Source organism: Ictidomys tridecemlineatus, chromosome 2, assembly GCF_052094955.1.
Source record: "Ictidomys tridecemlineatus isolate mIctTri1 chromosome 2, mIctTri1.hap1, whole genome shotgun sequence".
NCBI lineage: Eukaryota > Metazoa > Chordata > Mammalia > Rodentia > Sciuridae > Ictidomys > Ictidomys tridecemlineatus.
The window spans coordinates 616,411-644,154 of NC_135478.1; the positions used below are offsets into that span (position 1 = coordinate 616,411).

Consider the following 27,744-nt stretch of genomic DNA (forward strand, 5'->3'; position numbering starts at 1 on the left):
CGGTGGCGGGCTGCGCCGAGCCCCGCCTCCGGAGTTCTGCGGCTTTGGCCACCAGGCCTCTGGGGAGCGGGAGTTTCCGCTCCACTCCTGCCCCGGGCGGCGCTGGAGACTCCCCGGGGAGCGCGGCGGGCGCGGGGGCGCTCGCCCCCAAATCTTAGCTGCTCGGGAGGCTGCGGCAAGAGGATCCAGAGGTCAAAGCCAGCCTCAGCATCAGCCAGGCGCCGAGCAGCTCAGTGGGACTCTGTCCCTAAATAAAATGCTAAGGAGGGCGGGGGTGTGGCCAGAGAAAGAGCCCGGGGCGCGCCCAAAGCCGAGGCCTGAGCGGGGCCTCGCGTCGGCTGGGGAGGCGCTCCCAGGGATCGGGCACCCAACTGCACTTGGTTCCTCGCTGGGCTCGTGTGACATCCACGTCCCCACTGTGTCCCTCTTTGTGCGATGTTAGTAATAGGATGTCCCTGTCCTAGGGGTGAACTGAGCACCCCGAGAAGGGCCCGGGGTCGCCCCAGGTGCAGGTGAAGGACTCTCGCCCAGCCCAGCCCGGGCCCCCTCGCCCCGTCCTCCAGGCTCCAAAGGCACGTTTCCCCGCGGCGCCGCGCGCCAACCACTGAAAGCATGGGTTTTGGGAAAGGGTCCATTCGCAGGCCATCCACACCTAAGGCCGGAGCCCCCAGTCAAAGCCGCCTCCCCAGAGCTGGGGCTAGCTATGGACACAGGGTGGCCGGGGGCACCGCGCAGCCTGGAGGAAGGAAAGGTGAAGTAGAGGGGGGTCTCTGCTTGTAATGAGGCTTCATGGCTCGCCTGGGGATGTGGCTCGGCGTAAGAGCCCTTCCTAGCTGGGGGCTCCAGGCCCCGAGTTGCATCCCCAGCACCACAATAAGACCCTGGAAAATAAACCCACGTCTTGGCTCCTCCCAGGAAGCCTGTTCAGACAGTGGTGGGATTAGTGTGCTCCACTGGAGCGGAGGTGTGGCCTTCTGATGCCAAAAGGTGAAGGTCATATACCTGCACCGACCCACAGGAAGGAGCAGTGGTTCCAACAAGTTTAAACTACCTCTAAGTTCCTGAAAACCACCTAGGCCACCTCTGCCGTGGTGAGCGGCCAACAGGGGGAGTTGCGGTGTTGCACATAGCAAGCTGCAAAGTCTCCCAGAAGCTGAGGTCCCAGTGCGCATGTCCAGAGGTGAGGCTTTGGGAAGTGGTCAGAGTCAGATCATGCAGGCTTTGGCTTCACCAGATTAATCCATGGAGGGATTTATAACTGAATGGAATGTTGGAGGTGGTGGAAACCATCGACGGTGGGACCTAGTTGGAGGAAAAATAGGTCACCAGGATGTGTTTTGGAAGGGCACCCGTACATGCACACTTAACATACGCATATGTGTATATGTATATATGCACACAAATTTAAATATATATATTTAAATAATAATTCTGGGGGGGTAATAGAGATTTAACCGAGGAGTGCTTTACCACTGAGCCACAACCCTAGCACTTTTTTGAGACAGGGTCTTGTTAAGTTGCTTAGGTTCTTGTTAAATTGCTGAGGCTGGCTTTGAATTTTCAGTTTTCCTGCCTCAGCCTCCCAAGTCACTGAGATTACAGGCATGCCTCACCACGCCTGGCTGGAAGGGTATATCTTGTCCCTGGCCCTGTCTGCTCTCTGCTGCGATGAGATGAGCAGCTTTCCTCTGCCATGCCCTCCCACCATGATGTTTCTGCTTTGGAGCCATCCAAACATGCAGTGAAGCCTCTGAGAACAAGCCAAAATAAATCTTTCCTCCACAAAGCTATTTTTCTCAGGGTTTTTGTCACAGTGATAGAAACTAACACAGCGAGTGAAGGTGGAGGTTTACTCAGGTTTTAACTCAGTTTTATTTGCATCTTTACACACCCTGTACCCACCCCAGTGGTGAAGGAGGGCTGCACACCCTGCTCTTCCTGTGTCCTCCACCTTGAGGCTGTCAGTGACCTCTCAGTTACTTTGCTGAGCAGCCACAGGGGCAGGGAACAAAATGGGCCTTGCGCCCCTTGTGTTGCAGGTAGAGCCCAGGGAAGAGCCATGCATGCTGGATAAATGCTGAAGCCTTTTGGGAGCCCCTGGTGGGGAGGAAGTGGAGAAGGCTCAGGGAACTAGGGAAGGGACTGCCTGGAGCACTGGCCAAAGAACAGTGGAGGACAGATTCCAGCACTGGACCGTGGGAGGGAGCCCGGGTGTCTGGAGGAGGGTGTGTCAGGCCAGAGAACAATATGGGCAAAGGCCCTGAGGCTGGACCTATCTGCTTGGCAGGCTGGAGGCCTGTGCAGGGAGGGGTAGAGGAGGTCCTGCTCCGGTGGGGCAGGTGCTGCGTGCCCTTCAGGGTGGAAGGACAGCTCGGGTTTTCTTTTCAGCGTGCCATGTCTGGAGCTACTGTGCTGGTAACAGATCTGTGGGAGCCAGGGCAGGAGCAGAGAGCAGCGAGGCATCCTGGCCATTGGTAGGGGCGGCTCCTACTTGGATCAGCAAGGGGAACGTTCCTCAGAGCCCACAGGGTTTGCAGATGGATGGAGCAGTGAGATTTGAGAGAGGGAGAGAGATGGGGAGGACAAAGCTGCCCTGACAGGTGGCAGACCTGGGGGACAGGTGTAGGGACAGATAGAGGAGGGCCTGTCCTCAGGTGGGGGGGGAGGGAATGACCCAGCACTCCTAGGCACATGGCCACCCTGCTGAGTCATTTGTCATATGTCCTGGACTCAGCAAATGCAAGTTCCTGAAAAGACCAAAAGAATGCTTGAGGGCTGGGGTGGTGGCTCAGCGGTAGAGCGCTCTCCTAGCATGTGCAAGGCCCTGGGTTCCATCCTCAGCAGCACATAAAAATAAAGGTGTTATGTCCAACTACAACCAAGAATGCTTGAGGCCTAGTTTCGGTGATTGATAACATTAGGCCACCCTGCACTTGAGCATATATACTCATGCAAACCGCCCCCCAGCCTAAACCCATCAGTTCAAACTAACTTGAACTAATCAAATCACCCCTATCCGACTTGTTCCCGACAGTGAACATGCTAATCAACGTTAAGACTTATTGATTTTCCCGCGGTGTGAAATGATTTGCTGTATGATGTTGTGACGCACAGAGTATCCCCCCCAAAACCTATAAATCCTCACAGAACTAAGGGTTGGGACTCACTCCCTGGGACGGATGTGTCGGGAACGGTTGTGAGTCCAGACTCGAGCTTGCAATAAAGACTCTTGTGTGATTGCACCGGATTCGGCTCCTGGAGGTCTATGGCATTACAGATCCACACCAGGGTCAGCGGGAACAGAAGATCGCAGGGCCATTTGGAAGACAGTCCAGCATGCCCATAAACAGAGATCAGAGTCCCTGTAGGACACAGCAGCCGCACACCAGGTGGACACCCAGAGCAGGCGCACGTGGACCATGTAGAACCTTAGGCAGCATCACACAGCTGGCAGGCAGGTCCACCAAGAGATGAAGGGTAAGTGTGTGGGGGGGCACAGAAGAACACAGTCCAGCCGTGACATGAGCGAGGCCGGACATACAAGGTCACACAGTTTGTGACTCTGTGGATAGGAATGTCCAGGCGAGTCCAGAGACAGGGTGCAGATTCATGGGTGCCGGGGGCTGGGAGGGGCTGAGGGTAACTGTTCATGGGGACAGGCCTTCTTCTTCTTCTTCTTCTTTTAAAATTTTTGTTGATGTTAGCTGCAGGGTGGGCTGAACACCTGACCCCCCACCTGTCTGGTGCCAGGGAAACTAGCCCCTTTGCGGTCTGCCTGAGGGCAGAAGATGACACCCTTAGCAACTACTGTATGATCCAATCACTGTACGCCAATAAGGCAGCTTGCAGACCCAGAGACCCCATTAGATTTTGGCTATAAAAACTCTCTCTTGGGCTGGGGACGTGGCTCAAGCGGTAGCGCGCTCGCCTGGCAGGCGTGCGGCCGAAAACTAAGAAATAAATATTAAAAAAAAAAATTCTGTCTCTTAAAACAAACAAAAAAACAGCTCTCTCTCTTGGGGCTGGGGTTGGCTCAGTGGCAGAGCGCTTGCCTCGCACATGTGAGGCACAGGGTTTGATCCTCAGCACCACATAAAAATAAACAAAATAAAGGTATTACGTCCATCTTCAACTAAGAAAAAATTAGAAAAAAAACCCTCTGGCTTTGCTCGTGTGCTGATGCCACCCCGCCTCGCTTTGCTCTCTTGCTCCTCTCTCTCTTTCCCTGCTCTCTTTCTCTCTCTTTTCTCTCCCTTCCCTGTTAATCAAGACAACACCACAATAAAGATCTCTTGGTCACGCAGAGTGTCATGGTCACTTTCCTTTCAGTTGATTCTGGGATGGATCCAGGGTCTCATTATGTGTTAGGCCAGCACTCTACCACTGAGCCACACCACCAACCCTTTCATTTTGAGACAAGGCCTTGTTAAGTTGCTGGGGCTAATCAGGCTTGCTGGCACATGCTTGGAATCCCAGCAACTTTGGAGGCTGAGGCAGGAGGATCACAAGTTTGAGGCCAGCCTGGGCAACTTAGTGAGACCCTGTCTAAAACTAAAAAGGCCTGGGAATGTGGCTCAGGGGTAGAGCACCCTGGGTTAAGCCCCAGTACTACCAAGTCAATCCACACATTGGGCCACAGTCCCTGTCCTTCCTCCTGGAGCTGCTGTGGGACCACCAGGAACTCTGCTGCTATAGAAGAACTTCCTTGAGACGATCCCAAGACTCATTTCCTCACCAGTGAAGTGAGATCCTAGGGGAGAAGCTGGGAAAGTCCAGACACAAATCCATCCCAGTGCCTGGGGTGCAGCTCCCGACCGGCCACTGGCCTCCAGTCTCCACAGCCCCTCTTCCACCTCCTGCTCTTATTGCAGTTGGCACCAAGTCAGGAACACAGTGAAGTCCCTCAGGTCCTCACCCTGAGGGCACCGCCCGGATCTGTTTTTCTGGCAACCACAAGTAAACAAGCTTCTTGGTGTTTATGGCAAAGTACAGTTAAGTAACGGTGAATGAGCAAAGCTGGAGACAGCTGCCCAGTGTCTCACAGTGTGGCCACGCTGCTGTGTCCCAGCACTCTCCCAGGGCTGCAGGAAATGGGGGACTTCCTGAGAAGGGAGGTGGCTGGTGAGATAGGGACAAGGGGGACTCTGCCAAGCAGCCAGTCTCAAAACTCCTGGCCTAGCTGGAGGGAGCCTGGTGAAAAGTTCGTGTCAGCCAGGTTCTGGCATCTGGCTGGCAGGCCCAGGTCTCCCAAGACCTCCCCCAAATGATACCAGCTCAAGTGAGACCTCGAGGGACACACAAGCAGCGGCCAGTCCTGGGTGGACAAACTGGCTGAGGAGCTCTCGGCTCGGTGCCCAGGAAGGGGCTGGGTCTTGCTGTGTAGCAGCAGCCAACACTGTCCAGCAGGGACAAGGCACTGGAGCAGGAGCCTCGGCCAGTGTCCTCAGTACCCACAGCTGGGGACTGTGCCGCCTGAGCAGCCCCAGGGCAGACGCTGGAGCTGGCTCAGGACAGTAGGGTCTTTGACTTACAGGACTTGGAGAGAAAGGAGCCTCATCACCGCCAGAGGCTGTGAGCCACAGGCCATCGCCCACATATCGCCCACATCAGGCAGCGTTTTTTGGGTCCCAGCTTTTCTTTTAAAGGAAATTGGTGAAGATGGGCTTGGGAAATGTGGAGATGGCATTAGTTGGGTGATCACAAGGGGGTACACTAGGGTCCTTAGACTGGCGTAGCCTCCATTATCTTATCAATAGGCAACACTGGAAAATCCCTTAAAATTATAGGTGGCTCAAAATATACCTCTCTTAATCTAAATATTGGCGTTTAATTAACGGTGCACAAAGTATGCGAAAATGGATTTACAGATGATTTAAGATTTACAAATTTCCCAGGAATTTGGGAGTGGCAGGCCTGGAAAAGTATGCGGAACTTCTGAACTAAATCTTATTTCCTTGTCCTTTCTTGACGTCTCCTTTCCAGCCATTCCTGACCTCTCCCTCAGATCTCTGGGGTCAACGCTCCCAGCTGATGCCGGGGCACGTGCTTAAGGCACACGCAAATCCCAAAGACCGGGCGGAGCTGCCGCTGCCCTCAAGGGGCAGGCGCGGTGCGCGCGCGTGAGAGGCCCGCGACCTCTTCCCCGCCGGACTGGGCCCCTGCACCGGCTAGACTTTGTCCACACTAAAATGCCCTGCTTCCGAAAGACTTTTTTTGGGGGTGCCTTTTCTACTATTTCGAATTCCCCGGACTGGCGGAGGCTGAAGCGCTACGGCGAAGCGCCCCGCTACCTGCAACCGCCCGGATAACTGTCCGCAGCCCGCGTGGACGCGGCTCCTGCCCCAGCCCTAACCTTTGAGCATGCGCAGTCACTGACCGCAACAAACACCGAGGCCCCGCCCCGCCCCCTTCCACCTCACTGCGGACTGCCATTGGCTGGTTCTGGCGCGTGTCTGCAGCGCCAATGCGAATGACCAATGAGAGTGCTGGTGGGCGGGACCGAGGGTGGGCCGGCGAGATTGGCCGGCGCACGTCCATTGGCCGGCTGAGCGAGGGGAGGAGCCGCTGGCTCTGGCCGCCGCCGCGATGATCCTGGGCCGCCTGAGCCGCTTTAGCCGCCTGCTGAAGCCAGCGCTGCTGTGCGGTGCCCTGGCTGCTCCCGGCTTGGCCGGTACCATGGTGAGTGCCGCGTCCGCCTGCCGGCCGGGGCCGTTAGAGTTCGCGCGGGATCACGGCCGCGGGCCGGAGCGTCGGGTGGTCGTCGTCAGCCGGGGTAGGGGGCGTCCGCCGGGAGGGGGTCTGTCCGGGACGGCGGATCGGGGTCGGGTCAGTTTCCGGGACTTCGGGCCAAGATCGGGGCTGGAGGTGGGGCCAGGGTGCGGGGGCATTCAGCTCAGGCGGGTGTAGGTGTTGGGACGAGGAAGAGCTCGGCCGCTTGGGCCTCGGGTGGCGCCCTCGGGCAGAGCAGGGGCAGCGGCGGCGGGGCCCACGGGACGCCCCACGGGCTGGGCTCCGGTCACGCTCCGCCGCGCGCCCCGCCCGCCCAGTGCCGGGCCTGCGCCCGGCCTGCGCAGTGCGTCACAGTCGGTGGCGGGGCTCTCTGGCCACCTGCCCTTTGTCCCGGCCTGGCGGTTGGTGGGCCCAGACTGCCAGGCATGGTTTGCAGCCGGGGGCTCCCTCCCCAAGCTGCTGTAGGTAGGCAGCAGGGCCGGCGCCCTGGCGGCGCTAGGCCGGCGTATGCTGGCGCAGAAGAACGCGTCTTGCGTCGATGGACCCCTGTCCCTGCAGCCCTGAGCTGGAGGTGCAGACTACCATCCAGGAATGTGAACTTCCCTCCGTCGCCGTCCTCCCACCTCAGTGTCGGTCTCCTGTAGCCCCTCGTGAGCACCATGGAAGAGAAAGGCCCTGACCTTTTCGTGCCCCCCCCCCCCCCCCCCCCCGGGCCCTGGTTTCCTCAGCACTGGCCTGTCGGGAATCCCTTCCTCCTGAGAGGACCCCGGTGGGTTCTGGCTGCGCAGACGTGATGCTGCTTAGCCCCCCTTGCCTTGCAGTGTGCGTCCCACGATGACTGGCGCTGCTGTCGCTCCATGCATGACTTCTCAGCCAAGGATATCGACGGGCATATGGTTTGCCTGGACAAGTACAAGTGGGTACCTGCCCTGGGGGGTGCAGGGTCCACCCAGAGAGGAGCCACTGGCCTCTCCTGACCACTGCTCACCCTCTCTAGGGGCTTTGTGTGCATCGTCACCAATGTGGCCACCCAGTGAGGCAAAACCGACGTAAACTATACTCAGCTAGTCGACCTGCACGCCCGATATGCTGAGTGCGGTTTACGGATCCTGGCTTTTCCCTGCAACCAGTTTGGGAGGCAGGTGCGTCACTGCCCAACCCGTCAGAAGACTTTGGACCTGGTCAGGGCCTGGGGTGCCTGTAGCCCACACCTCTGTTACCACTGCAGGAGCCAGGGACCAACGAGGAGATCAAGGAGTTTGCCGCTAGCTATAATGTCAAATTCGACATGTACAGCAAGATCTGCGTGAACGGGGAGGATGCCCACCCGCTGTGGAAGTGGATGAAAGTCCAGCCCAAGGGGAGGGGCATGCTGGGAAAGTGAGTGGCACCTGGGGGTGGGGCCTGCAGTCTGGTCATTTGCTGATCCCTGACCTTCTTTTGCTTCTGTTGTAGCGCCATCAAGTGGAACTTCACCAAGGTGAGGGCAGTGGGAGGGGTCAAGGGGCTTGGTAGCTTGCCAGGCCCTGCCCCTACCGACACAGGCCTCTTCTCTCAGTTCCTCATAGACAAGAACGGCTGTGTGGTGAAGCGGTATGGTCCCATGGAGGAGCCCCTGGTAGGTGCCTTCTGGGGAGCCAGCCTGGTGGGGGCCTGGGAGGGGCCACCCCTTACCCACCTTTCCCTACAGGTGATCGAGAAGGACCTGCCCTGCTATCTCTAGCCCCACAAGCTGTGCCCCTGCCGAGCCTCTGCCCACGCCCCCAGAGCCTTCTACCTGGCAACTATGACGGCCCGCCTGCAAACCAGCCTTGCTGGTGGGGCGGGCCTGAGAACCTGGCGTGCACCTGCCAGAGGAAGGTCCTGTGGCTCCGTGGGCTTAGCTCCGTGCCCCACCTTGGCTACCTTGTGGGAATAAAATGTAGAAATCCATCTCTGTTGTACTGCCTGGGGGTGGGGCTCCCGCAGGGTTCAGAGAGCTGCTGTGGGATCTGGGTTAGCTGCTCGGACTGTGCTGATCCCCAAAGCTGGGCCCCAGGGCACAGGCAGGAACTGGTCTTGGGAGAGGATTCCTAGAGGAGTTAATTCTCCTAAGCTGCAGTTCTTCTTGGCAAAGGTGTTAACCCATCAGGAGGCAGTCATTTGAGATCTGCAAGAACCCCTGTCCTCCCTAATTCTTGGAGGCTGCATGCAGCCAAAGATGGGAGGGTCAGGGCCCAGGGACACTAGTCAGGGTGACCATGCCTGCCCTCTGGGCTGCATCTTTCCTGGGGTTCCTAGGGGTGTCACTAAATGGTCTTCTCTGAGGTCTGGGCATGGACTGTGGCCAGGAAGGAACTGTGGACCAACATAAGCTGCTGTGTGGAGAGGTCCAGGCTGGCTGGCTGCCTGCAGTTTGAGGAAAGTGGGCCTGACCAGGGGCTGGCAGGGTGGCTGAGCCCAGCTGTCCCCTGGTCTCTCCTGCCTTCTAGGAATACTTCAGGAAAGGCCAGCAGCAGGGGATGAGTCCACTGGGGTCAGGGAGGGGCTGGAGGGATGAGGGCCCCCAAGCCCACTCCTGGCTCCTGCTGTTTGTCCTCCCCTCTCCTGAGCCCCTGGGCCAGAGACCAGGCGTTGCTGAGGGAAAGCATGTGTGCTCCTTCAGAAGCCAGAGAGGCCTGTCCTGAGCCCTGAGAGCGCAGGGTGGGTCCCCAGGGACATCCAGATGGCTTCCCTGAGGCCTCCCCAGCACTGGCGCAGGAGCTGGTAGGTTTCCCTTCATGGCCTGCAGTGGCCTGTGTCCACCCCAGCAGGTGTCAGTGCCCTCAGCTGTGGTTTGGCCTGGGGTACCCTCCCACTCCCAGCCATAGGAGCAGCAGACTGCGGGAAGTAGGCAAAAGGCACATGTATTTAGAAAAGATCTCTTTACATATATACACTAGAATTAATTATAAATACTTAGAAACTAGAGGCCACCTGCCCGCAGATCTGGGGCCAGGGAGAGGTGGCCAGGCAATAATTTAGGGAGCGAGGGGAAAGGATTGCATATATATTAATGGGGATCTGCCCCACGGAGCCCCCCAGTGGCGGGGCCTGAGCACCGGGGTTTCCTGAGTTGGGACCACCAGCTTTGCAGCTTTAGGGCCTGGGCTGGGTGGTCCTGTGGGGCCTGGCTGAGGGCCCTGCACCCGGGTAGTCCTGAGTGGGCCTGTGCTGGCGCTACGGGGGTGCCAGTCGGTGGGGAAGGCACTGCAGGGTGCTGGTGGGCCCCCAGTGGTCGCAGGGTCCGCCGGGGCTCCTGCCGGCTCCCAGGGAAGCTGCTGTAGTGCAGCAGCTGGACAGCCATGGTTCAGGAGCAGTCTAGGAGTTGGGAAAAGGCGGGCTGAATTGGATCACACTCTGCCGCTCTGGGCCTGCAGCACCTGCACCCAGCGGGCCCGAGGGCTCTGCAGGCCCAGCGTTCAGGGAGCGCAGCATGTCCTCCAGCACCTCCTTGAAGTTGATATCGCAGCCCTGGTGTGCCAGTGTGGCGGGGTCGGTCACAGAGTCCCGGGTGCCCAGCAGCAGCGCACCAGGGTCTGGGGGTGGCGCAGGGAAGGCGAAATGCAGAGGTGGTGGGAAGGTTTCTGCTGGTGGGCTGTAGGTGAGGTCCAGCACCTCGCCAGGGCCATAGGGCAGCTCCAGCGCTCGCGGCATGTTCTGTGTGGGGTTGGCAAGGCCCGGGCCGCAAGCACTCCTGCGCTTGACATCTGCGTCCATCTGCTGTAGCTCCTGCAGCACGCGGCTCACGCAGCTCTCAGGTATTTTGATGCCTGCAGGTGGGGTAGGTAGGGTGGGCAAATGGGTCAGCGCCCCGCCTCGTGGCCCCCGAGGCCTACCGCGCATGTGCCCACTCACCCACTTGCTTCTTCTTATCCTTGGTTTTGAGACGCACAATCTGCAAGTAGCTGCTGCTGCTGACGTCAGCCATGACGGCGGCAATGCGGCCCCACACGCGGAGCAGGGCCCCGCACAGCATGTAGTGGTGCCGCAGCCGCAGGCCCTGCGTGCAGTCCTTGCCCTCCTGCACTAGCCGGCAGTGCTGGTTCCTGTGGGGTGACCATGGTCAGCAAGCTGTCAGGGTCCCTCAGCCCCAGGTGCTGATGGGGTGCCCAGTCCTTGGGAAGGATTGGCCCAAAACGGGCTGCCAAGGGGTGGGGCAGGGCTCTGTGTCCAGTGTGCACCCTCCCACCTGGCCTGGACTCTCACCATGCAGTGTGGCTGCATTGTGTCAGCGAGAAGGCGTAGCCGCTCTCCCAGTGCTCCCGGGCCTCCTCTGCCGTGACCTGGGGACACAGCCATAAGCCAGGGCCTGCAGCCCAGGCAGGGCACAAGAGGAGGGGCCTGCTGGCTCTGCAGCTTCTCCCAGATGCCAGGGAGCTGCTGACGAAGGGCTGGCCTGGGGCCTCCAGTCTGGGGAAGTGAGCTTGTTGCCCGCTACCACCTACCCGCCGGAACTTGCGGCACAGGCTGTCCAGGGTCTCCAGCTGGCTCTGCCGGCCGATGTTAGGCTTGTACACGGTGAACTGCTTGCCACGGTTCTGTTCTGCCAGGAGGCAGCTAGGCTTGTTGCCCCGAACCTGGGAAGGGGAGTGGTGAGGCCCTGCCCTCCAGGGTCTCCAGGCACGTGACTTCCTAGCTACTCATCGGGAGTGGGCCCCACAGGCAGGAGATCGCCGTCCTGTCCAGCCACAGTGACTGACTGGCCACCCACAGTCACTCTGGTCTTGCTCCAGAGTGTGAGGAGCAGGCAGGTGCATGGTGCGGGTGGCTGCCCACCTTGTAGGAGAGGTAGAAGCCATCATAGGGGCCTGTCAGCTCCAGCGACTTGGCGAACGCCTCCTCCCACTTCAGGCCACGGTCCACGCTGATCTACCACAGCAAGTAGGGCATTAGTGGGGCGGAGCCAGAGGCGAAGGCTAGGAGCTGGCAGCACCCTGCTTACCTTATAGAAGACCACCTGCCCGTCCTGCGGGTGCCCGGGGGCCAGGAACACCTGCTGGCTTTCCTCGTAGATCTCGTCAATGCCGGGAGCCAGGTCTGGGAAGAAGGCAGGGTGGGGTGGTGAGCAGAGCCAAGGCCTAAGAGCCCCAGGGCTGGGCCTCTGACCCTGGCGCCATGGGTCCAACCCAGGAGGCCGAGTTGGACCTGTGCTTTGGGAGCCCTTGATGACGCCACTGAGGCAATCCCCAGGTGACCATATGGGACAGATATGACTCAGTATCTGGATGCCATCCGGGGGCCAGTCCCTCCACATGTGACCAGGCAGGCCCTGTGAGCCTCAGTGCCCTGTGCTGTGCAGCTCTGAGGGTCCCGTGTGCTTTGTGAACCAAGTCCTCTCCGCACAGTCCCAGCTGTCAGTGTTCATCCACAGGGTGCTAGCCAGGTGGCCAGCAGACTGGCCAGCAAGGCACAGATACCAGCCTCCTGCCCTCAGAGGAGGTTTACAACCACTTATGGTGAACTTCTCGAAGGCCGGGAGTGTGGGGGCACAGGGCCACTAGATGGCCGTAGGGTAGACAGGAGCCCAGGGCAGCCTGACCTTGAATCCAGCTAGCACCAAGCGCTTCCATCTGAGCTTCAGCATCCCCAGAGCCACAGCCACGTGGGTGGGCCCACCTCCCCGGGACCCTCCTGAGGCAGCGCCTCAGAGCTCTGGAGTCCCACTGCGGAGGCTCACCCAGGATGCCCATGTCGTATCTGCCCTCCTTCTTGTCCATCTCGATGAGGTGGTCAAAGGTGTCTGAGAAGTACTGGAACAGTGCGTTCTGCTTGTGGACCTCCAGCCCCAGGATGCGGTTGAGGAACTTGGTGATGGAGCAGTCTGGATGCAGGAGGGACCAGGTCTCAGGCTGCGCTGGGCCACCTGCTCCCCTGCCTGTGCCCAGGTGCCCTGGGGACTCACCCTTCTCCACGTCCAGGCAGCCGGACCGAGACTCCCGCCCGCCAATGCCGACTGACAGCAGGCCTTGCTTCATGTCTGCAGGAAGGGGGCTTTGCATGCTGATCCTGAGGAGCCCAGGAGGCCCCCCCAGCCCCCCAGGCCCTCCCAGGCCCTTGCTTCTCTCCCAGCCACTGCCTGGCATCCATGTGTAGGATGGGTGTGGGGGGCAGTCCCTGATGCTGAACTCCTGGGGCCGGGAGCTGTATTCTCACAGAAGCCAAACAAGGAGTTCCGGGAACAAGCACGGACACCATGCCCTCAGCCTCAGCCCGGTGGGGGCTACTGGGGGCCCTTTGTGTGAGTGTGGGAGGAGTCTTTCAACACAAAGCTAGCCTGCAGAACTGGTGCCCCAAATTGCTGAACCCTGTTGCTCTGCTGTCCTCCCAGAAAGACCCCGTGTATCCCCAGCTCACCCCGGAAGAAGGCCGCATCCCCTCCAGGGTAGCCGCGGGGCAGGGGCACCTTGCTTTCTGTCTGGCTCAGGATGGTGCTGAGGACTCGGCTGAGGGCCCGGGCACCATACTGGGGGCAGGAGGTAGGGGGTGAGTAGGGAAGAGTAGAATGGAGTCCGGCCTCCCTGCCTCGGCCTCCCCCAGGTACCTTGTTCTCAAAGTTGTATTTGCTCAGGTCCCGGGACTCAGTGGCACGGCGGTCTCCGTGGGTCAGGGCGCCCTGCCGGGGTTGGAGAGGCCATCTGTGTGTGGCCAGGAGGACCTCCCCCAGCTCCCAGAGGAGACTTCCCTAGCCTGCCTGGCGCCCCAGCCCTAGGCCCCCGCTCACCAGGCTCTCCAGCCGCTTGGCCACAATGGAGGCGAACCGGCGTTCCCCGGCCAGCTCGGAGATGAGGAACACATACTCGGGCGCTGAGACCTGGTTGGACCGGTGGGTGCGGCCTAGGGGCAGAAGGGCTCTCAGGAACAGCCTGAAGGGACACTGGGGCAGGGGCCAGCCTTGTTGGGGGCCGGGCTCACCAAACTGCTGGATGGCACGGTCAGCACTCCAGGGCAGCTCCAGAGTCATGTGTACACGCCGCCGTTGGTTCCTGACCCTGCGGTCTGCTTGGAGCGAGACGCCAGAGCTGGAAGCCTCAGAGATGATGGCCACAAGCTGGAGGTGGGGAGGGGGTCAGTAGGCTGGGAGCAGGGCACGGGCCCTGCCTCAGGCCTGTGCTGCCCTGTCCAGCCACTCAGCTCAGGGTTACCAGGACAGATGTGACAGCCTTGTCCAAAGAACATCCAGGGATACAAGAGGTCTGTGGGGGTCCCTCATGTACATACGGACACACGTGCAGAGACAGGAGTACACCCCACACTGCGCAGGCACAGGGGTACACACTTACACACCCGCGAAGGCACAGGGGTGCACACTCACACACACGCGAAGGCACAGGGGCGCACACTCACACCAGTGTAGGCACAGGGGTGCACACTCACACACCCGCGAAGGCACAGGGGTGCACACTCACACACCCGCGAAGGCACAGGGGCGCACACTCACACACACAGGCACAGGGGCGCACACTCACACACATAGGCACAGGGGCGCACACTCACACACAGGCACAGGGGTGCACACTCACACCAGCGTAGGCACAGGGGCACACACTCACACACAGGCACAGGGGTGCACACTCACACCAGCGTAGGCACAGGGGCGCACACTCACACCAGCGTAGGCACAGGGGTGCACACTCACACACCCGCGAAGGCACAGGGGCGCACCCTCACCCACATAGGCACAGGGGTGCACACACACTCGCGTAGGCACAGGGGTGCACACTCACACAATAGGCACAGGGGTGCACACTCACACACATAGGCACGGGGTGCACACTCACACACATAGGCACAGGGGTGCACACTCACACCAGCGTAGGCACGGGGTGCACCCTCACACACATAGGCACAGGGGTGCACCCTCACACACATAGGCACAGGGGTGCACACTCACACACATAGGCACAGGGGTGCACACTCACACACATAGGCACAGGGGTGCACACTCACACCAGCGTAGGCACGGGGTGCACCCTCACACACATAGGCACAGGGGTGCACACTCACACACATAGGCACAGGGGCGCACACTCACACCAGCGTAGGCACGGGGTGCACCCTCACACACATAGGCACAGGGGTGCACACTCACACACATAGGCACAGGGGTGCACACTCACCCACATAGGCACAGGGTGCACCCTCACCCCACACTGTCCCCCTTGGGGACACCTGAAGGAGGTGTCTGCAGCCCGGCTGGGCCCAGGCCCCTCCCGCCCTCCCACCGCACACCTTCTCTCCACTCATGAAGCGCTGCTTCTCCCTGAGGTTCACGTGGTCGATGGACAGGCCCTGCTCTGCCCGCGACTCGAAGGCCACCGTCCCGTCGGGCCTGGACACCACCCGGCCTTTCCTGCCGGTCATCTGTGGCGGAGGCAGGGAGCCCAGGGACAGGTTGTCAGTGGTGTGACACCCAAGGGTGTCCCTAGCTCCCCCTGGTGACCCTGGCGTGCTGGCTGTGTGGGAATGGTGGGGACTTGCTGCGCCCTGGGCAGCATGGTCTCAGCTGGCCGTGGTTTTGATGTATCTGGAGATTTACATTTCTAGCTACCTGGTACACAGGTAAGGGACAGCAGATAAGGGACAAGAGGTAGTGGGTGAGCCAGGCCAGGCCAGGGCTGGAGGACGGTCCTGACCAGGCAGCCTATCTCCTAGCCCAGCTGCCAACTGGGCACTGTGTCCAGGGCCCTGTTACTGTCCTGGGGTCTGGCAGTGGCACAGGGTGACCACAGGGGCTGCCACCCAGAGTCAACCAGAGCCAGGCTGTGCTCACCTCTGCCACTCGCTCAGGACCCCCAAGCTGGTCGATGAGCTCGTCCAGGGTGTTGACCGGCAGCTCCCGGCCCAGCGCTCGCACCTTGGCCAGGAGGTCCTGCTTCAGCCGCTCCACCCGTTCCAGGACACCGGGACCATGCAGGTCCCTCTGCAGGGAGCACACAGGGCCTGCAGGGCAGAGGGTCAGGGTGGGACTCAGCCCCGCCTGACATAAACCCCTTCTGGATCAGCACAAGGGGCAGTGAGGGGTCCTGGCCAGCCTGAGGGACGGTGGGAACCGCTGCCTGAGACCTGTCTTCCCCCAGGCCAGCTGGGGTGCCAGCCCTGGCCTCCTCTAGGCCCAAACTGCATAAAAGAGCTAGGTCCCCTCTGGCAGGCCGCGTGGCCCTGCCCTGGCTGCTCTGAGCCTCAGTGTCCCCCTCTACCAGGAGGCTGCACCCACCACCAGAGCCCAGGGTGGGGCGGGACCAGGACTGCACTCAACCCTGACCCCAGTAGACCCCTACCTCGGTCATCTGTGGGGAGCCCTGTGGTGTCCACAATGACCACATCGTCGTCCACCAGGGACTCCGGGGAGGAGTGGAAGTCACTGTCCAGGCCAGCGTCTGACTCGGTGCTGCTGTCATCACTGATGTGGATCACACCAGCCCCCTCCAGCGCCAGCCTGGGGACCTTGGTCCCACGGCCCCGCGGCCGCCCTGCAGTGCAGGAGCTGGGGTCAGGTGGTGCCAGACAGTGGGGCAGGAAAGGCAGGCCGAGCTGGGGCAGCAGGCGCAGGGGACTCCCAGGTGCCGAGCCAGGTGGGGCCTTCGGGGAGGGCTGTCTGCATGCCCACTGCCCTGCCTTTGCTAGAGCCCCTTGCTCCTCCTGGAGTGAAGGGCGCCTTGGCAGAAGCCCTGTGCACGTGATTTTGGCTGTGTTCTTGGGTCTTCCTTCTCAGAAACCCGTGTCCCCTGTTCCTGGGGCAGGGCGTAGGGGAAAGGGGCACCTTGAACATCCATAGCTTGGTGTTTCTCATGAGGCAGCTCTGGGCTTCCAGGCAACGCTGGCCTATGGGTTGGTCAAAGGATGTGCCCAGAGCCCCCAGAGGGGACAGCAGCATAAGGGCTTTATGTGCTGCTGCTGACCACCCTCGAGGCCTGGCGAGCGGAAGGAGAGGGAGGGTGTGGGCAATGGAGGGCCTCAGAGTGACAGAGCCCTTGCAATCCCAGCTCTCTGCCCTCAGGCCTGGCTTCTCTTGGCCTGGCTCCTCAGGTGCCCTGCAGGACAATGGCCACCCTCACCCACATGCTGTGACTTCAGGGTCTGGCGGACGCTTTCTGGGGCCCCAGCCTGGTCTGTGCAGCCAGCAGGGCTCACTGTCTGAGCAGTGCAGGACCCTGGTGGAGCCCGGAGGCCCCACCTGCCGGGTGAGGGTGAGGCTGCTGCAGGCCATGGCCACTGGCAGCACCAGTGCTGCTAGTGCGACAGCTGGGCAGGGCCCTGGGCTGCTCTCCTCAGGGTGGGCAGGCGCCTGAGCCTGTGCCAGTGTCCCAGGACAGCCCCCTGAGCTCCCCTTGTGGGACAGTCCTGGGGCTCCTCTATGGTGTAGGGTGGCCTGAGTCAGGAGAGAGGCCCTGCAGGCTCCGGAGGGAGGATGGGAGCAGGGGGAGGGGAGTGGGAAGCCGAAAGCGGGCACAGAAGCCTGAGGCAGGGGCACTTCTTACGTCTCCTCTTGCCAGCGCCTCTGTCCCGCTTCCTCCTGGTGGAGGGGAAGTGCTTCTGGATGAGCGACAGGAAGACACCTCTGCAAGGAGAAGAGGCTGTGCTCCCCCCAGGCCCAGTGCAGGCCTGCTGGGAAGTGGGGGTGTGGGGACGGCTGGCCTCCCCAGGGCAGCACTGGCCCCTGTGAAGGACCTCAGGCATGCTCAGAGATGGGCAGGAGCAGCGTGGGCAGGGGCCTGAGCCCTGGGAATGTCCTGGCTGAAGGCACCCTGGATGGAGTAGCTAAGCACCTCCAAGAGAGGGCAGCCTGCACCCTGGGGCTCAGGGACGTGCTGTGGGAGCCCCTGGGCCTGGTGACGAGCAGCCAGCAGAGGGGTGGAGACCCTGAGCAGGGTGGGAAGTGAGGCTGGCGCTGTGGGGACTGACCATGGTGCCATTCCTGGAAACCCGTGAGAGGGTTAGGTGCCTGAGCCACGCGAGACCCACAGACCCCACCACAACCTCCGCACCTGCTGGGGCTGGGGTCACCCGTGCCAATTCTCCTAGCCAGAAAACAAGCAGTTTAAGGCCTCAGGGTTGGCACTGTGGCCTGAACACAGCTTCCCGACCCCCATCCTCCGCTGACAGGGACCAAAGGGCAGGGCCAGGCCAGGGCTGGTCATGGGAAGCCTAGCGAGCCCAGCTGAGTGAGAGCCCGACCCCCACTCCCACTCACTCAGCAGCGGACACAAAGCAGTCCAAGTGCCCCTCGTTCTCGTCCAGCACCTCACGGGTCCGCGCCTCGCCTGTTGACTGTAGTCCGATGACCACACACTGCAGGGACAGTGGCTCTGAGCTGGGCGTGGGGAGACTGCCATTCCCAGCCACACTCTTCCCCTGTGGCCGGGAGTCTCCCCAGGGGCAGTGATGGGCAAGGGATCAGCAGTCTTCTTATCTCAGGACTGGCTAGCCTGCCTACCACAAAGTCACAGCCTAGATGTCCCTTCCTGCAGACCCTGCCCAGTCCTGCCTACCTCTGCAGCACATTTCAGACCCCACCACCCTTGGGCCTGCGTGACTGAGATGGACCACAGAGTCTGGTCCCCTCTGATGGCCACACCCACGATGCAGCTGATGCCCCAGCAGCTCTCGGGAGGGTGAGAGGAGTCCAGGGCAGGAGTGAGCAGCGGGGACAGTGGCCGGGCCTGCACACCTTGTCTCGGGCCAGCTCTTCGCGGGCCAGCTCCACCAGCCGGCGCACCTTGGCAGCGACACACAGATACTTGAAGAAGCGCTGGTGGGCCGACCAGAACTGGCCCCACAGGGACTTGCGCGACTCTAGGCCCACCCAGTCGGCTGCCTGCTGGAACACGCCCAGGGCCTCAGCCCACTGCAAGGACAAGGAGTGTCCTGAGCCTAGGCCTGCCTGCACAGAGGCGCATAGCATCTGCACAGGAAGAGGCCAGGAGCCAGCACAGGCCGGGCAGAGCTCCAGGAGCGGGCTGGGGAGCAGGGCTGGGGTTGCAGCGGTACAGAGCCCAGGGGAGGGTGGGGGCAGCTGAGGCCCGCCTCTGAGGTCATCCACTCTTGATGCCTTAGCAACAGAGGACACCAGGACACCTCTGGGGACACCTGGAGGCTCCTGGCCTGGAATGGCCTACAGCGCCTAGGATGCCATCAGAGGATGACCTCACCCCACATCTGCAGTGCAGAAGGGGACCCTGGGATTGTCTGACCCAAAGAAGTCACCTGGCACAAGCAGGGCATGGTCAAGGGTTTATGCCCAGGCCAGTAAGGAATGGAACTCATCTAAGCACAGCCACCAACAGGCCACCACCTGGGACAAAGTGCTCCTGAACCCTGGGAAGGTGGCAGGGGCTCCGGCTGAAACCCTGGTGTCACAGCCACAGGACATTCCCAACAGGGGAGCAGGACGAAGGCTGCTCCGAGGAGACACACGGAGGGTCCCTGCGTCAGGCCCACCCCTGCCCCGGGGGCCTGGCTCACCAACAGGGCTGCACGGTTGTAGACATGCTCAAAAGCTGGGGGCAGGGGGATCTCCTCGATGCGGAAGGTGACTCCAGAGAAGCTGAGCTGGCGTGCGATGTACATGCCGCTGACCTTCATGTCCATGGCTACGATCTCCATGGCACCTACACCCCTGCGGACAGGCATGGCCTCCTCAGCACCACGTCCCACCAGAAGATGGAGTGACTCTAGGGAGGGGCGGAAACTGGGACGGGAAAGAGCAGGTACACAGAGAGTGTGGCCAGCCCGGGCAGATCTGCAGCTAGGCCTGGGGGTCCCAGGAGCCTGGTGGAGGAGGCAGAGAGGCTGTGCAGGGCCAGGGCCTGGCGGGAACTGAGCAGAGGAAGGTCTGCGTCGTGCCTTCACACAGGACACAGGCCGAGGCCAGGGTGCTGGTGGGAGCCGCCTCCACCAGGCACTGGGAAGGCGCTCACCTCTTCTCAATGGCGTGCAGGAATTCCTCAAAGGTCCGGAAGGGCGTGCCTTCACCCCAAATGCCCAGGCGGCTCATGTAGATCATGTTTCGCGGCTCAGAGGCACCTGGGGAGGGGAGCCGTCAGCTCCTCCTGACCAGCCAGGAGGGGATAGCTAGAAGCCAGTGGGGTGCAGGGGCTCGGGTACGACCATGGGAGGGAGGGAGGGCCGAGTGAGGGGACCTGGGGCGCCTGCTGAGACTGGGCAGAGCCAACTGGCAGAGGGGAGGCCCTGATGGTCTGGTGGCCGAGGGACAGCAAGAGCCTTTGCCCCAGGCCTTGAGAAGCTGGGTGTGGGCTGGACCTGAGGAACTGTGGGCAGCAGGCCCAGCCTGTGCCCCAGCCAGCCCACCCGGCTTGCCGCTGCCCCAAGACTGGCAGGGGCCCCACGCTCCACCTGTGGCGCTGGCGTAGACCACTCTGGCCAGGGGCAGCTTGTTCTGCAGGTCCAGCACGGCCTTGCCCATCTTGGTGGAGCTGGCGTTCTTGGCCTTGTGGCACTCGTCAAACACAATCTGGGGTGGGCGAGGTTAAGGAGCGTTCCAGAAGGGGTGTGGGCAGCCCAGGCCAAAGCCCTGGGGCCTGGGGACTCGGAGCCATGCAGAGTCAGGCAGAGGCGTATCTGTCAGCTGCTGGGTGACAGCTTCCAGCAGGCCTCGGGAAGTGCGGCACGCACACAGGCACCGCTGCCGTCGGGGATGGCAAGGTGCTCACCTCTGCGTCCTGGGTGCAGTTCGGTTTCCCGTTTTGTACCTGGGTTAGAACCAGGGCCACTGCACCTCTGAGCTACATCCTGAGGTGGTCTGTTTCTCTCTCTCTCTCTCTTTTTTTTTTGTTTTGTTTTTTTTTCCATCTAAATCTGAGACAAGGTCTCATTAAGTTGCCAAGGCTAGGCTTGAACTTATGATCCTCCTGCCTCAGCCTCCCTGGTCACTGTGACAGACATGGCCACCACATTAGGCTCCCTGTCTCAAAATAATAAAATAACAAAAGAGGACTGGGGATGTAGCTCAGTGGCAGCCTTCTGGATTCAACCCCAGGACTGATGTGAAGTAAGGTGACCCTGTGGGCCTGCATCCTGGCCCTTGACAACTCCCAGCAAGGCCCAGCCCTCGGCACCAGGCCTGTCTCTAGGATGGCGGGGACCCTGGGTACCATCTGCATGCCTGCAGGCTGCACAGAGGCCACCATCGCCTCAGGACTCATCACAAACACCAACACAGAGTCTCTGGTCACTGTTTGGCTGGCCAGTGCCAGGCCAGGTCTCGGGAGAGGTGGGGGGCAAGGGTGAGCTGTGGAACCCTGCTCCTGCTGCGAAGTCCAGAGGCTGGCCCCGGTAATGCCTGCAGGATACCACGCCCTCAAAGGCCTCCCCGCACCACTGGAGAATCTGCCGCAGACGCGTGCGGTGCTGCCCACCAGCCTGGCTCTCCCCGATCAGGGCGGAATAGGTGGCGAAGAGGACGCCCTCTGAGGTAGTGTTGTCGCCGTACTTGATCTGCAACAGGCGCAGGCGCAAGCATGGGGATCCTCGGCCTTCTCGGCTGGGGTTCCCCTGTGGAATGGGAGTGGGCACTGCGGGGCTGCTCCCCGCGACCCCCGCCCTTCCAGCGTGGGCTTGCGCCCCCCGCACCTTGCTCAGCGCGTGCACGGCGATGCCCGGAGCCTCAATGTCCCGTAGGTCCCGCTCTGCATCATACTTGAGGTCGTTGGAGACACTGAACCTGGGGCGGCAGCCGGGTCAGGGCCGGTCCCTGCCCCCTCCCCGCCCACTCCCTGCCCTCTTGGAGCAGGCGCTCACCATAGGGCCTTCTTCCTGCCACGCAGGTAGTTCTCTACGATGATACCAGCCACTGTCCGGCCCTTGCCCACGCCAGCCCCGTCTCCAATTAGGAATCCCGCGCGTTGCCCGCTGGGCAGCAGGACCTCGTGTTGCTGCGGCGGGATGGGCGGTTAGAGCCTGGGCTTCCCTCCTGGGCCAGCCCCTCCCCCAGCAGCTGGGGTCTGGGGAGTCACCTGGCAGGCATAGGTGATGGCCTCCAGCTGCAGGGCAGACAGGGCCCCGCTGTCTGCGGTGGGCAGTGCCAGGGTGTAGGTGATGTCAGGTGGAGGGACACTAGATAGTGTGCTGGTCTCCACCACACGGTCTGGGTGCTGCTTGCCGAGCTTGGCTGGAAGGGGCAAGGGGACCAGGTGCACTTTGGCCCTTGCCCTGTGGCTGTGGCCCTGGGCCCACAACCCCTAGTTGGGGTCCGCAGGGTCTTGTCCTGGGGCTGAGGGTGTCCGAGTGCCCCAACCCAGCCGAGCCACTCACATTTGGACGGCACATAGTCTGCGTAGGTCTCTGCATGACCCAGCTCTTCAGCCTCCTCCTCTTCTTCGTCCCCCTCGTCCTCCTCCTCGGGCTGGCTCTGTGACTGCAGGTGCATATAAGAGTCCAGAGGCCCCATGCTGCCACATCTGGCCTAGCCTCCCCTGGGGATAGCAGCCTGGCTGCCCAAAGCCAGCAAACGACCTGGTGGGGGTGGCCTGACCTTACCCCCAGGTGGCACCTCACCTGGGCTTCAGTTTCCTCATCTGTAAAGTGGGCACTCACTGCGGAGTGGCCTGAGGTTTTGAGATCCCTGCCTAGGTGGGTGCCCAGGAGGTCTGGGAGGGGAAGAGAGGGAGCCCCGGCTGGCCTGCCTGGCTCACCTGGTAGCTGACGAGAAGCGGAGTGCTAGGGAGGGAGGTCACGGGGTCCTCGAGGCCTGAAAAGGGCCCACTGTGCAGGAACAGCTGGAGGGTAGACAGGGTGTCAGCTGGGGCCTCCTGAATGGCTCCTGCCACCTGGGAAAGGTACTTACTAGTCTTCATGGACAACAGCCCTAGCCCCTGGTCTCACAGGAGCTGGTGGGATAGCTGACAGGCTGGGCAGGTCTGGTGGCTTGAGGCCTTGTGTGTATCAGACCATGGTGGTACACAGGCCCACAGGAGCACAGGGGACACTGGGGGGGGGGGTCCTTTCCAGGGAGAAGATGAGACAAAACTCGGGGCTGCACGGCATGTCGGCTGGGCCCCTGGGCAAGGTCCTGGTGATACTAGCCTGGCAGGACTGTACAGGAGGCCATTTGATATGGTATTTGAGGGGTACAGCAGGCTTTTTGTGGGTGAATAGGTTGAAATGCCCCGTTGTGCAGTGGCCAGGGTGAAGGGATGACCAGACCATGGTTCACTTTGGAGAGGCAGATAAACTGCCTGAGTTGCATTCTGATGGACAGAGGGCAGGGTAGGCAAAGCTGGCCAGGGGGCACTGACTCTGGGCTGGCAGCCAGGCCTGGCCTCTGGACTGAGTGTGTGTCACTCATGGCCTCCTCAGGGCCTGAGAACTGACCAGAGTTGTGAATGGTCTGGGAGAGGACCCCGAGAGGAGCCTGGCGGTTCTAAAACACCCTTTTGGATGTGTGGCTCTCGTTTCAGCCACAGTGAGCCCAGCCTGGACACCGTGTGTGTGAGCCAACAGGAGTGGCCGCCAACGCCGACCCCTAGCACACCTCACCGTAGGACCCAGCAGGCTTGGCCCCTGAGCTGCCCCAGCCCCAGGGCCATGAAGAGCTGGAGGCTCATGGGGGAACAAGGGTCCTGGGTCCCATCCAGGCGCCACCCTCACAGCCTGGTTTTCCCGTAGGTGAGGGACACCCCAGATCTTCTAACATCTGCAGGGCTGAGGGTGGCGCCCAGGGCCTCGCGCTGCTGGCGAGCCCTCTCCAGGGACCCACGGGCCCAGCCCACCCTCTGTGTTTCATTTTGAGTCAGGGTCTCACAAATTGCCCAGGCTGGCCTGGAACTTGCCGTCCTCCTGCCTCTGCCTCTTGAGGACTGGGATGATAGCCCTTGCCACCGTACTGGCCCGACCAGAGATTTTTAAGGAAAAGTGAAGGAAGTCCCGAGAGTCCCAGTTCCCACCCAACCTCTAGCCCTCTTGACTCGACACAAAGCCAGGCAGACCCTGCGTGGGTTCCTGGAAGACTGGTTATGCTCCAGCCCAGGTGGGCAGCTCTGCCACACTAGGTTTCAGATGGCCTGGTGCCACCCACTGAAGGCCAGCCAGGCCCCTAGGGGTGGGCAGTGCCTGCTGGGCACAGATCCCAAGGGGAAACAGGCCTGAGTGGCCCCACATGATGGTAGAGGGTGGGGTCAGTGCCAGGTGCTCGGAGCCTCCTGTCCCCCTTACTGGCCCCAGCCCGTCAGCTATCCAGGGTGTGTGCCCATGTCAGCATCCAGAGCCTCCACTTCAGGCCCCCCAGACACATTCCTCACTTGTCCTCCCAGTCTAGAAGCTTCTTTCTTGCCAAATACCTTAGACAGGGCTGGATGGGTGTTGTCCTTTGGGCACCACTAAAATTAGGGGCCAGAGAGTTCTCTGAGGTGGGTATCCTGGGCACTGCAGGTGCTGAGCAGTGTCCCTGACCTCTACCCAGCAACACCGGTAGCTCCCCAGGGTGACAGTCAAATGTCTCTGGAGTCACCAGAGTCCCCTGAGTGAAAATTACTACCCAGAATCCCTCTTCACATCCACGTGCATGAGCCTGTCTCCAGGGACAGAGCAGGGTGAGGAGAGGGTGCCCAGCCTGGGGTGGGGCGAGGGCTCGTGGAGTCTGGCGCAGCCCTGGCAGCGTCCGGGGCACTGACCTTGTCGTGGGTGGACGCGGTGGTGTTCACATCCCAGATGGTGGGCACCTGGCTGAGCCTGTCTGCTGGCAGGAAGTCGGGGGTGTCTGCGATGTCTGACAGGGAGTCGATGGACGAAGAGAAGATGGAGGCGTTGGAGAGGTCCTCGAGGTACGAGGCGTCCTGGAAGACAAGCCCAGGTGAGGCAGCACCAGGTGTACACGGCGGACAGCAGTACACAGACCATCCATCATGGGGCAGAGTGTCCCTCAGCCATGAGCAGGAGTGAGGTGACACAGCTGCAGTGTGGAGGGGCCCAAGGACCTGGTGCTCAGTGAGAGCCAGTCACACAAGGCCACAGTGTGTGACCCAGTGACAGGAGGGTCCAGAGACGATGTGGACTTGCAGTTGCAGGGCTGGAATGCTGGGGGCAAGGGGGGCTGCTCAAGGGTACAGGGTTTCCTACTGGGGTGGCGGAATGCTCCAGAACTCATGGCTGCACATCATGAACATACTAACACCACTGACCCGCACCCTTTAAATGAGTGAATCACACCACATATGAATGGCAGCTCGGGAAAGGAAGCCTGGCTCTTCCTGCCGTCCCGGCCACTTGGGAGGCTGAGGCGGCAGGATGGCAAGTTCCAGGCCAGCCCTGGCAACTTGGAAAGAACTTGTCTCAAACTAAAGTAAAAGGCCAGGCAGGGTGGGGAGGGGCCAAGGGACCCCTGCTGTGCAGGTAGTGCCACCTGTGGCTGGCGTCGGCCACACTGAGTTGAACCGTGTCGTTTACAACCTGTGAAGAGATGGGGTGCAGAAAGAGCGGAGGGCTGCTGCAGTCTCTCACTGTAGCCCATCTTCACCGCCACCTGCCACCACCCCACTAGCACCTGGGAAACTTGGGGAGCCTGCCCCCGCCCAGGGACCCCAAACGCAGGGGCACTCACATTGCCCCTTCCTGTTTTGCAGACAAGGCCCCTGGGTCCAGGGCAGCACCCCAAGAGCCTGGCTCAGGAGGAGTGCCATCTGCCCGCTTCCAGCACCTCCAGGCCCAGCGCGCCAAGCCCTGCTGCCTGGCCCTGGGCCAGCAGCACTTCTTCAGCAGGGCTGGGATCCAGGGGGCTGCTAGGACCCCCACACTCAGTCCTGACAGCAGGCTAGGGAGGGGGCAGGCCTGCAGGGTGCAGGGCAGGCTGGGGGCCACTGAGAAGCCCAGAGAATGTCGCCATGTCGGCTGAGGTTGGGGTTCTGGGCTCTGGGGAAGCATTCCTGGGACCTGGTCAGTTCCCTTCCATCAATGGGCAGACACTAGGAGGATGGAGTGACCAGAGGACACAGGTCCTCGGTCTCAGACTGGCATCAAGGGCATAGCTAGGCCAGCATCCCCGCATCTCAGAGGGCACAGAGGACAGGAGACCCCTGATCTCTCTTGCCCTGCTGAGGGCCATCCTGGCTCATCCCACAGTGATGTGCCTGACATTCAGACCCCGATTCCTGAAGGTAGGAGTGGGGGTGGGACTTAAGTGTCTGTAACCTCCTCAAGGTGTGCCCAGTCAGTCCCCAGTTGTGACAGGTCAGGTCCTACCTGATCTCTGTGGTGGAGCTCTGGCTAGGGTCTCCTGAGGACAGCTGGTCAAGCGAACAGGACATACAAACTGGAGTCCTGTGGGCACCCATGGATGCACAGGGCCACCCACAGCCACCAGCATGCTGGCAACGTCCCTGGGACCCCTTTGAGGGCCTGGATTGGCCTTCTCTTACCTGCCCCAGGGCCCCTGGTCCCCCTGTGGACAGAAGCACCAATGACGCTTGGGAAGCAGGAGGGGCAGCTGCTTGCTATGAGCCACCAGGCTGCCTCCCGCCCAGTGCAAGGAGCAAGTCCTGACAACCGCCACCCTTGGCTTAGCTGGTGGGGTGGGGGCTCTGCACACCCCACTCCTCCTCCATGCCCAGCCTAAACCCCCTGGGCAGGAGGCGGGGCTGAGGGCAGATCCGAGACCCTCAGCAGAGGCTCCCCCCGCCCCCGCTCACTGGCAGGAAAGTCCCTGGAGGAGAACCCAGCGCTGGCGGGAAGGCAGGTAGCTGCTTGCAGGACCGTGGCCCTTCCTGCCCTCGGGAGCCTGGGTGGGGGCTCTGGAAGGCAGAGAAGCCCAAGAGCCCAAGGGTAGCGGCGAGAGCAAAGAGGGGTTATGTCCACTGCTCCACAGCGGGCAGGCTGGGTACCCAACAGATCAGCAAGTCACGAAGACCCTGTCTCAGGAACTGGCTGCTCCCGTGAGGCCACTTGGTGACGTGGGTCCAGCCTAATCTGACCCAGGCCACCCATACACTAGTCTTGTCCCAGACCATTTCTGGGCATGACAGCCTGAGTCCAGGTGAAGGGGACAATGCCAGGGAGCTTGTCCTGTCCCCAGCTCTGGGGCTTTGGTGGGCCTGGAATAGGGACACCCCCCTGCAGGTAGGCACGTGCCTGGTGGAGGTCCAGCAGGTGGCCACAGGGAGCGCGCCCTGCCTCTGGCTTGGTGGTGGGGTCCTCACTGAGCCGCCCCTCACAGGGGCTGAGAGCTACCACCATGGAGCCTGCTTCAGGGCTGGGGAGGGGCGGTCAGGCCCGGCCTGACCAGGGTCTGTCTGCAGGACAGAGCAGAGCAGAGCTCTCATGCCCTGTGGGCTGCGCTCAGGGGCCCTCCAGTGGGGGAAGGGGAGACGCCCCAACTCGGCAGGGAACCAAGGCCAGGGCAGCAGCCAGGGCCTGTTGAGGGCACAGACCTGGAGGGGCGGAGGACAGGCCCTCCGGGAGCGTCCTCCTGGCCCCACCTCGTCACAGAACAAGAACTGACAGTCCCAGCTGAGGGGCAGCCCCTGAAACCTCACCACTCCTCTCCACACCGTCCAGGAAGCCCAGAGGGGGTGTGGTGACGGTGACACCCGGGGTCCTGATCGGGTCCCAGGGCAGGAGAAGGACACGAGGGGAAGCAGGAACCTGGGTAAAGTGTGGGCTCTAATTGTCAATGATACAGTGTATCTATGTAGGTCACCAGTGTGACGAGGGCACGGCATGTCACCATGCGTGTGGGGTGTGGCCCCTGCATAACTCGGAGCCCACACCCTCACCTTCCTTCCCTTCCAGAGCAGGGTACCCCACCAGGCACCTGGAGCACTGGGCCCCCTCACTTCTCAGGGGTGGGGAGAGACAGGCCCAGGGTCCCTCCAGATCTCATCCACTGTCTGGTCCCAGGAGTGGGGCTAAGAGGGGGTCAAGAGAGACCCCCTCCCCGTAGGCACCCCTACCCCACTTCTGTCTGGATGTGGATCTGGGAGTTCCCTGAACTCCACAAAGGCTAGTGCCGGGTCCCACCTCGCTGCCCCGCTGCTCCCCAGTCTTCCC

General features: G+C 61.4%; 2 protein-coding genes across 10 annotated transcripts in view; one reads left to right on the forward strand and one right to left on the reverse strand.

The window, feature by feature from the left end:
- The first annotated feature begins 6,519 nt into the window (after positions 1-6,519).
- Positions 6,520-8,820, forward strand: Gpx4 (glutathione peroxidase 4). Of its 2 annotated transcripts, none has more exons than XM_021730818.3 (7): positions 6,520-6,678; positions 7,551-7,645; positions 7,727-7,871; positions 7,958-8,109; positions 8,185-8,209; positions 8,245-8,347; positions 8,420-8,820. In XM_021730818.3, exons 1-7 carry the CDS (start codon positions 6,586-6,588, stop codon positions 8,803-8,805), a joined length of 999 nt encoding a protein of 332 aa, XP_021586493.1. In that variant the 5' UTR covers positions 6,520-6,585; the 3' UTR covers positions 8,806-8,820. The 2 variants fall into 2 exon arrangements, with proteins under 2 accessions (XP_021586493.1, XP_005332014.2); XM_005331957.5 differs by having other exon boundaries at positions 6,521-6,678; positions 8,288-8,347; positions 8,420-8,661.
- A 778-nt stretch (positions 8,821-9,598) lies between these two features.
- The window catches only part of Sbno2 (strawberry notch homolog 2), a 47,823-nt gene continuing 29,677 nt past the window's right edge, over positions 9,599-27,744 (reverse strand). For 6 of the 8 annotated variants that reach the window (XM_078032414.1, XM_078032387.1, XM_078032396.1 and 3 more), the window contains 28 exons: positions 24,378-24,539; positions 22,401-22,535; positions 22,021-22,123; positions 21,723-21,877; positions 21,508-21,641; positions 21,340-21,430; positions 21,061-21,204; positions 20,104-20,221; positions 19,668-19,773; positions 19,213-19,366; positions 18,419-18,595; positions 17,942-18,039; positions 17,229-17,308; positions 16,029-16,220; positions 15,521-15,690; positions 14,980-15,111; positions 13,663-13,798; positions 13,472-13,584; positions 13,292-13,363; positions 13,105-13,213; positions 12,653-12,727; positions 12,428-12,571; positions 11,693-11,787; positions 11,527-11,619; positions 11,196-11,327; positions 10,957-11,033; positions 10,606-10,796; positions 9,599-10,520 (listed from right to left, as the gene is read on the reverse strand). In XM_078032414.1, coding sequence (XP_077888540.1) covers positions 10,069-10,520; positions 10,606-10,796; positions 10,957-11,033; positions 11,196-11,327; positions 11,527-11,619; positions 11,693-11,787; positions 12,428-12,571; positions 12,653-12,727; positions 13,105-13,213; positions 13,292-13,363; positions 13,472-13,584; positions 13,663-13,798; positions 14,980-15,111; positions 15,521-15,690; positions 16,029-16,220; positions 17,229-17,308; positions 17,942-18,039; positions 18,419-18,595; positions 19,213-19,366; positions 19,668-19,773; positions 20,104-20,221; positions 21,061-21,204; positions 21,340-21,430; positions 21,508-21,641; positions 21,723-21,877; positions 22,021-22,123; positions 22,401-22,535; positions 24,378-24,539 — 3,840 coding nt within the window. In that variant the 3' untranslated portion in view covers positions 9,599-10,068. The remainder of the gene's footprint in view (positions 10,521-10,605; positions 10,797-10,956; positions 11,034-11,195; positions 11,328-11,526; positions 11,620-11,692; positions 11,788-12,427; positions 12,572-12,652; positions 12,728-13,104; positions 13,214-13,291; positions 13,364-13,471; positions 13,585-13,662; positions 13,799-14,979; positions 15,112-15,520; positions 15,691-16,028; positions 16,221-17,228; positions 17,309-17,941; positions 18,040-18,418; positions 18,596-19,212; positions 19,367-19,667; positions 19,774-20,103; positions 20,222-21,060; positions 21,205-21,339; positions 21,431-21,507; positions 21,642-21,722; positions 21,878-22,020; positions 22,124-22,400; positions 22,536-24,377; positions 24,540-27,744) is intronic. The other 2 variants (XM_078032410.1, XM_021730817.3) reach the window with 1 other exon arrangement.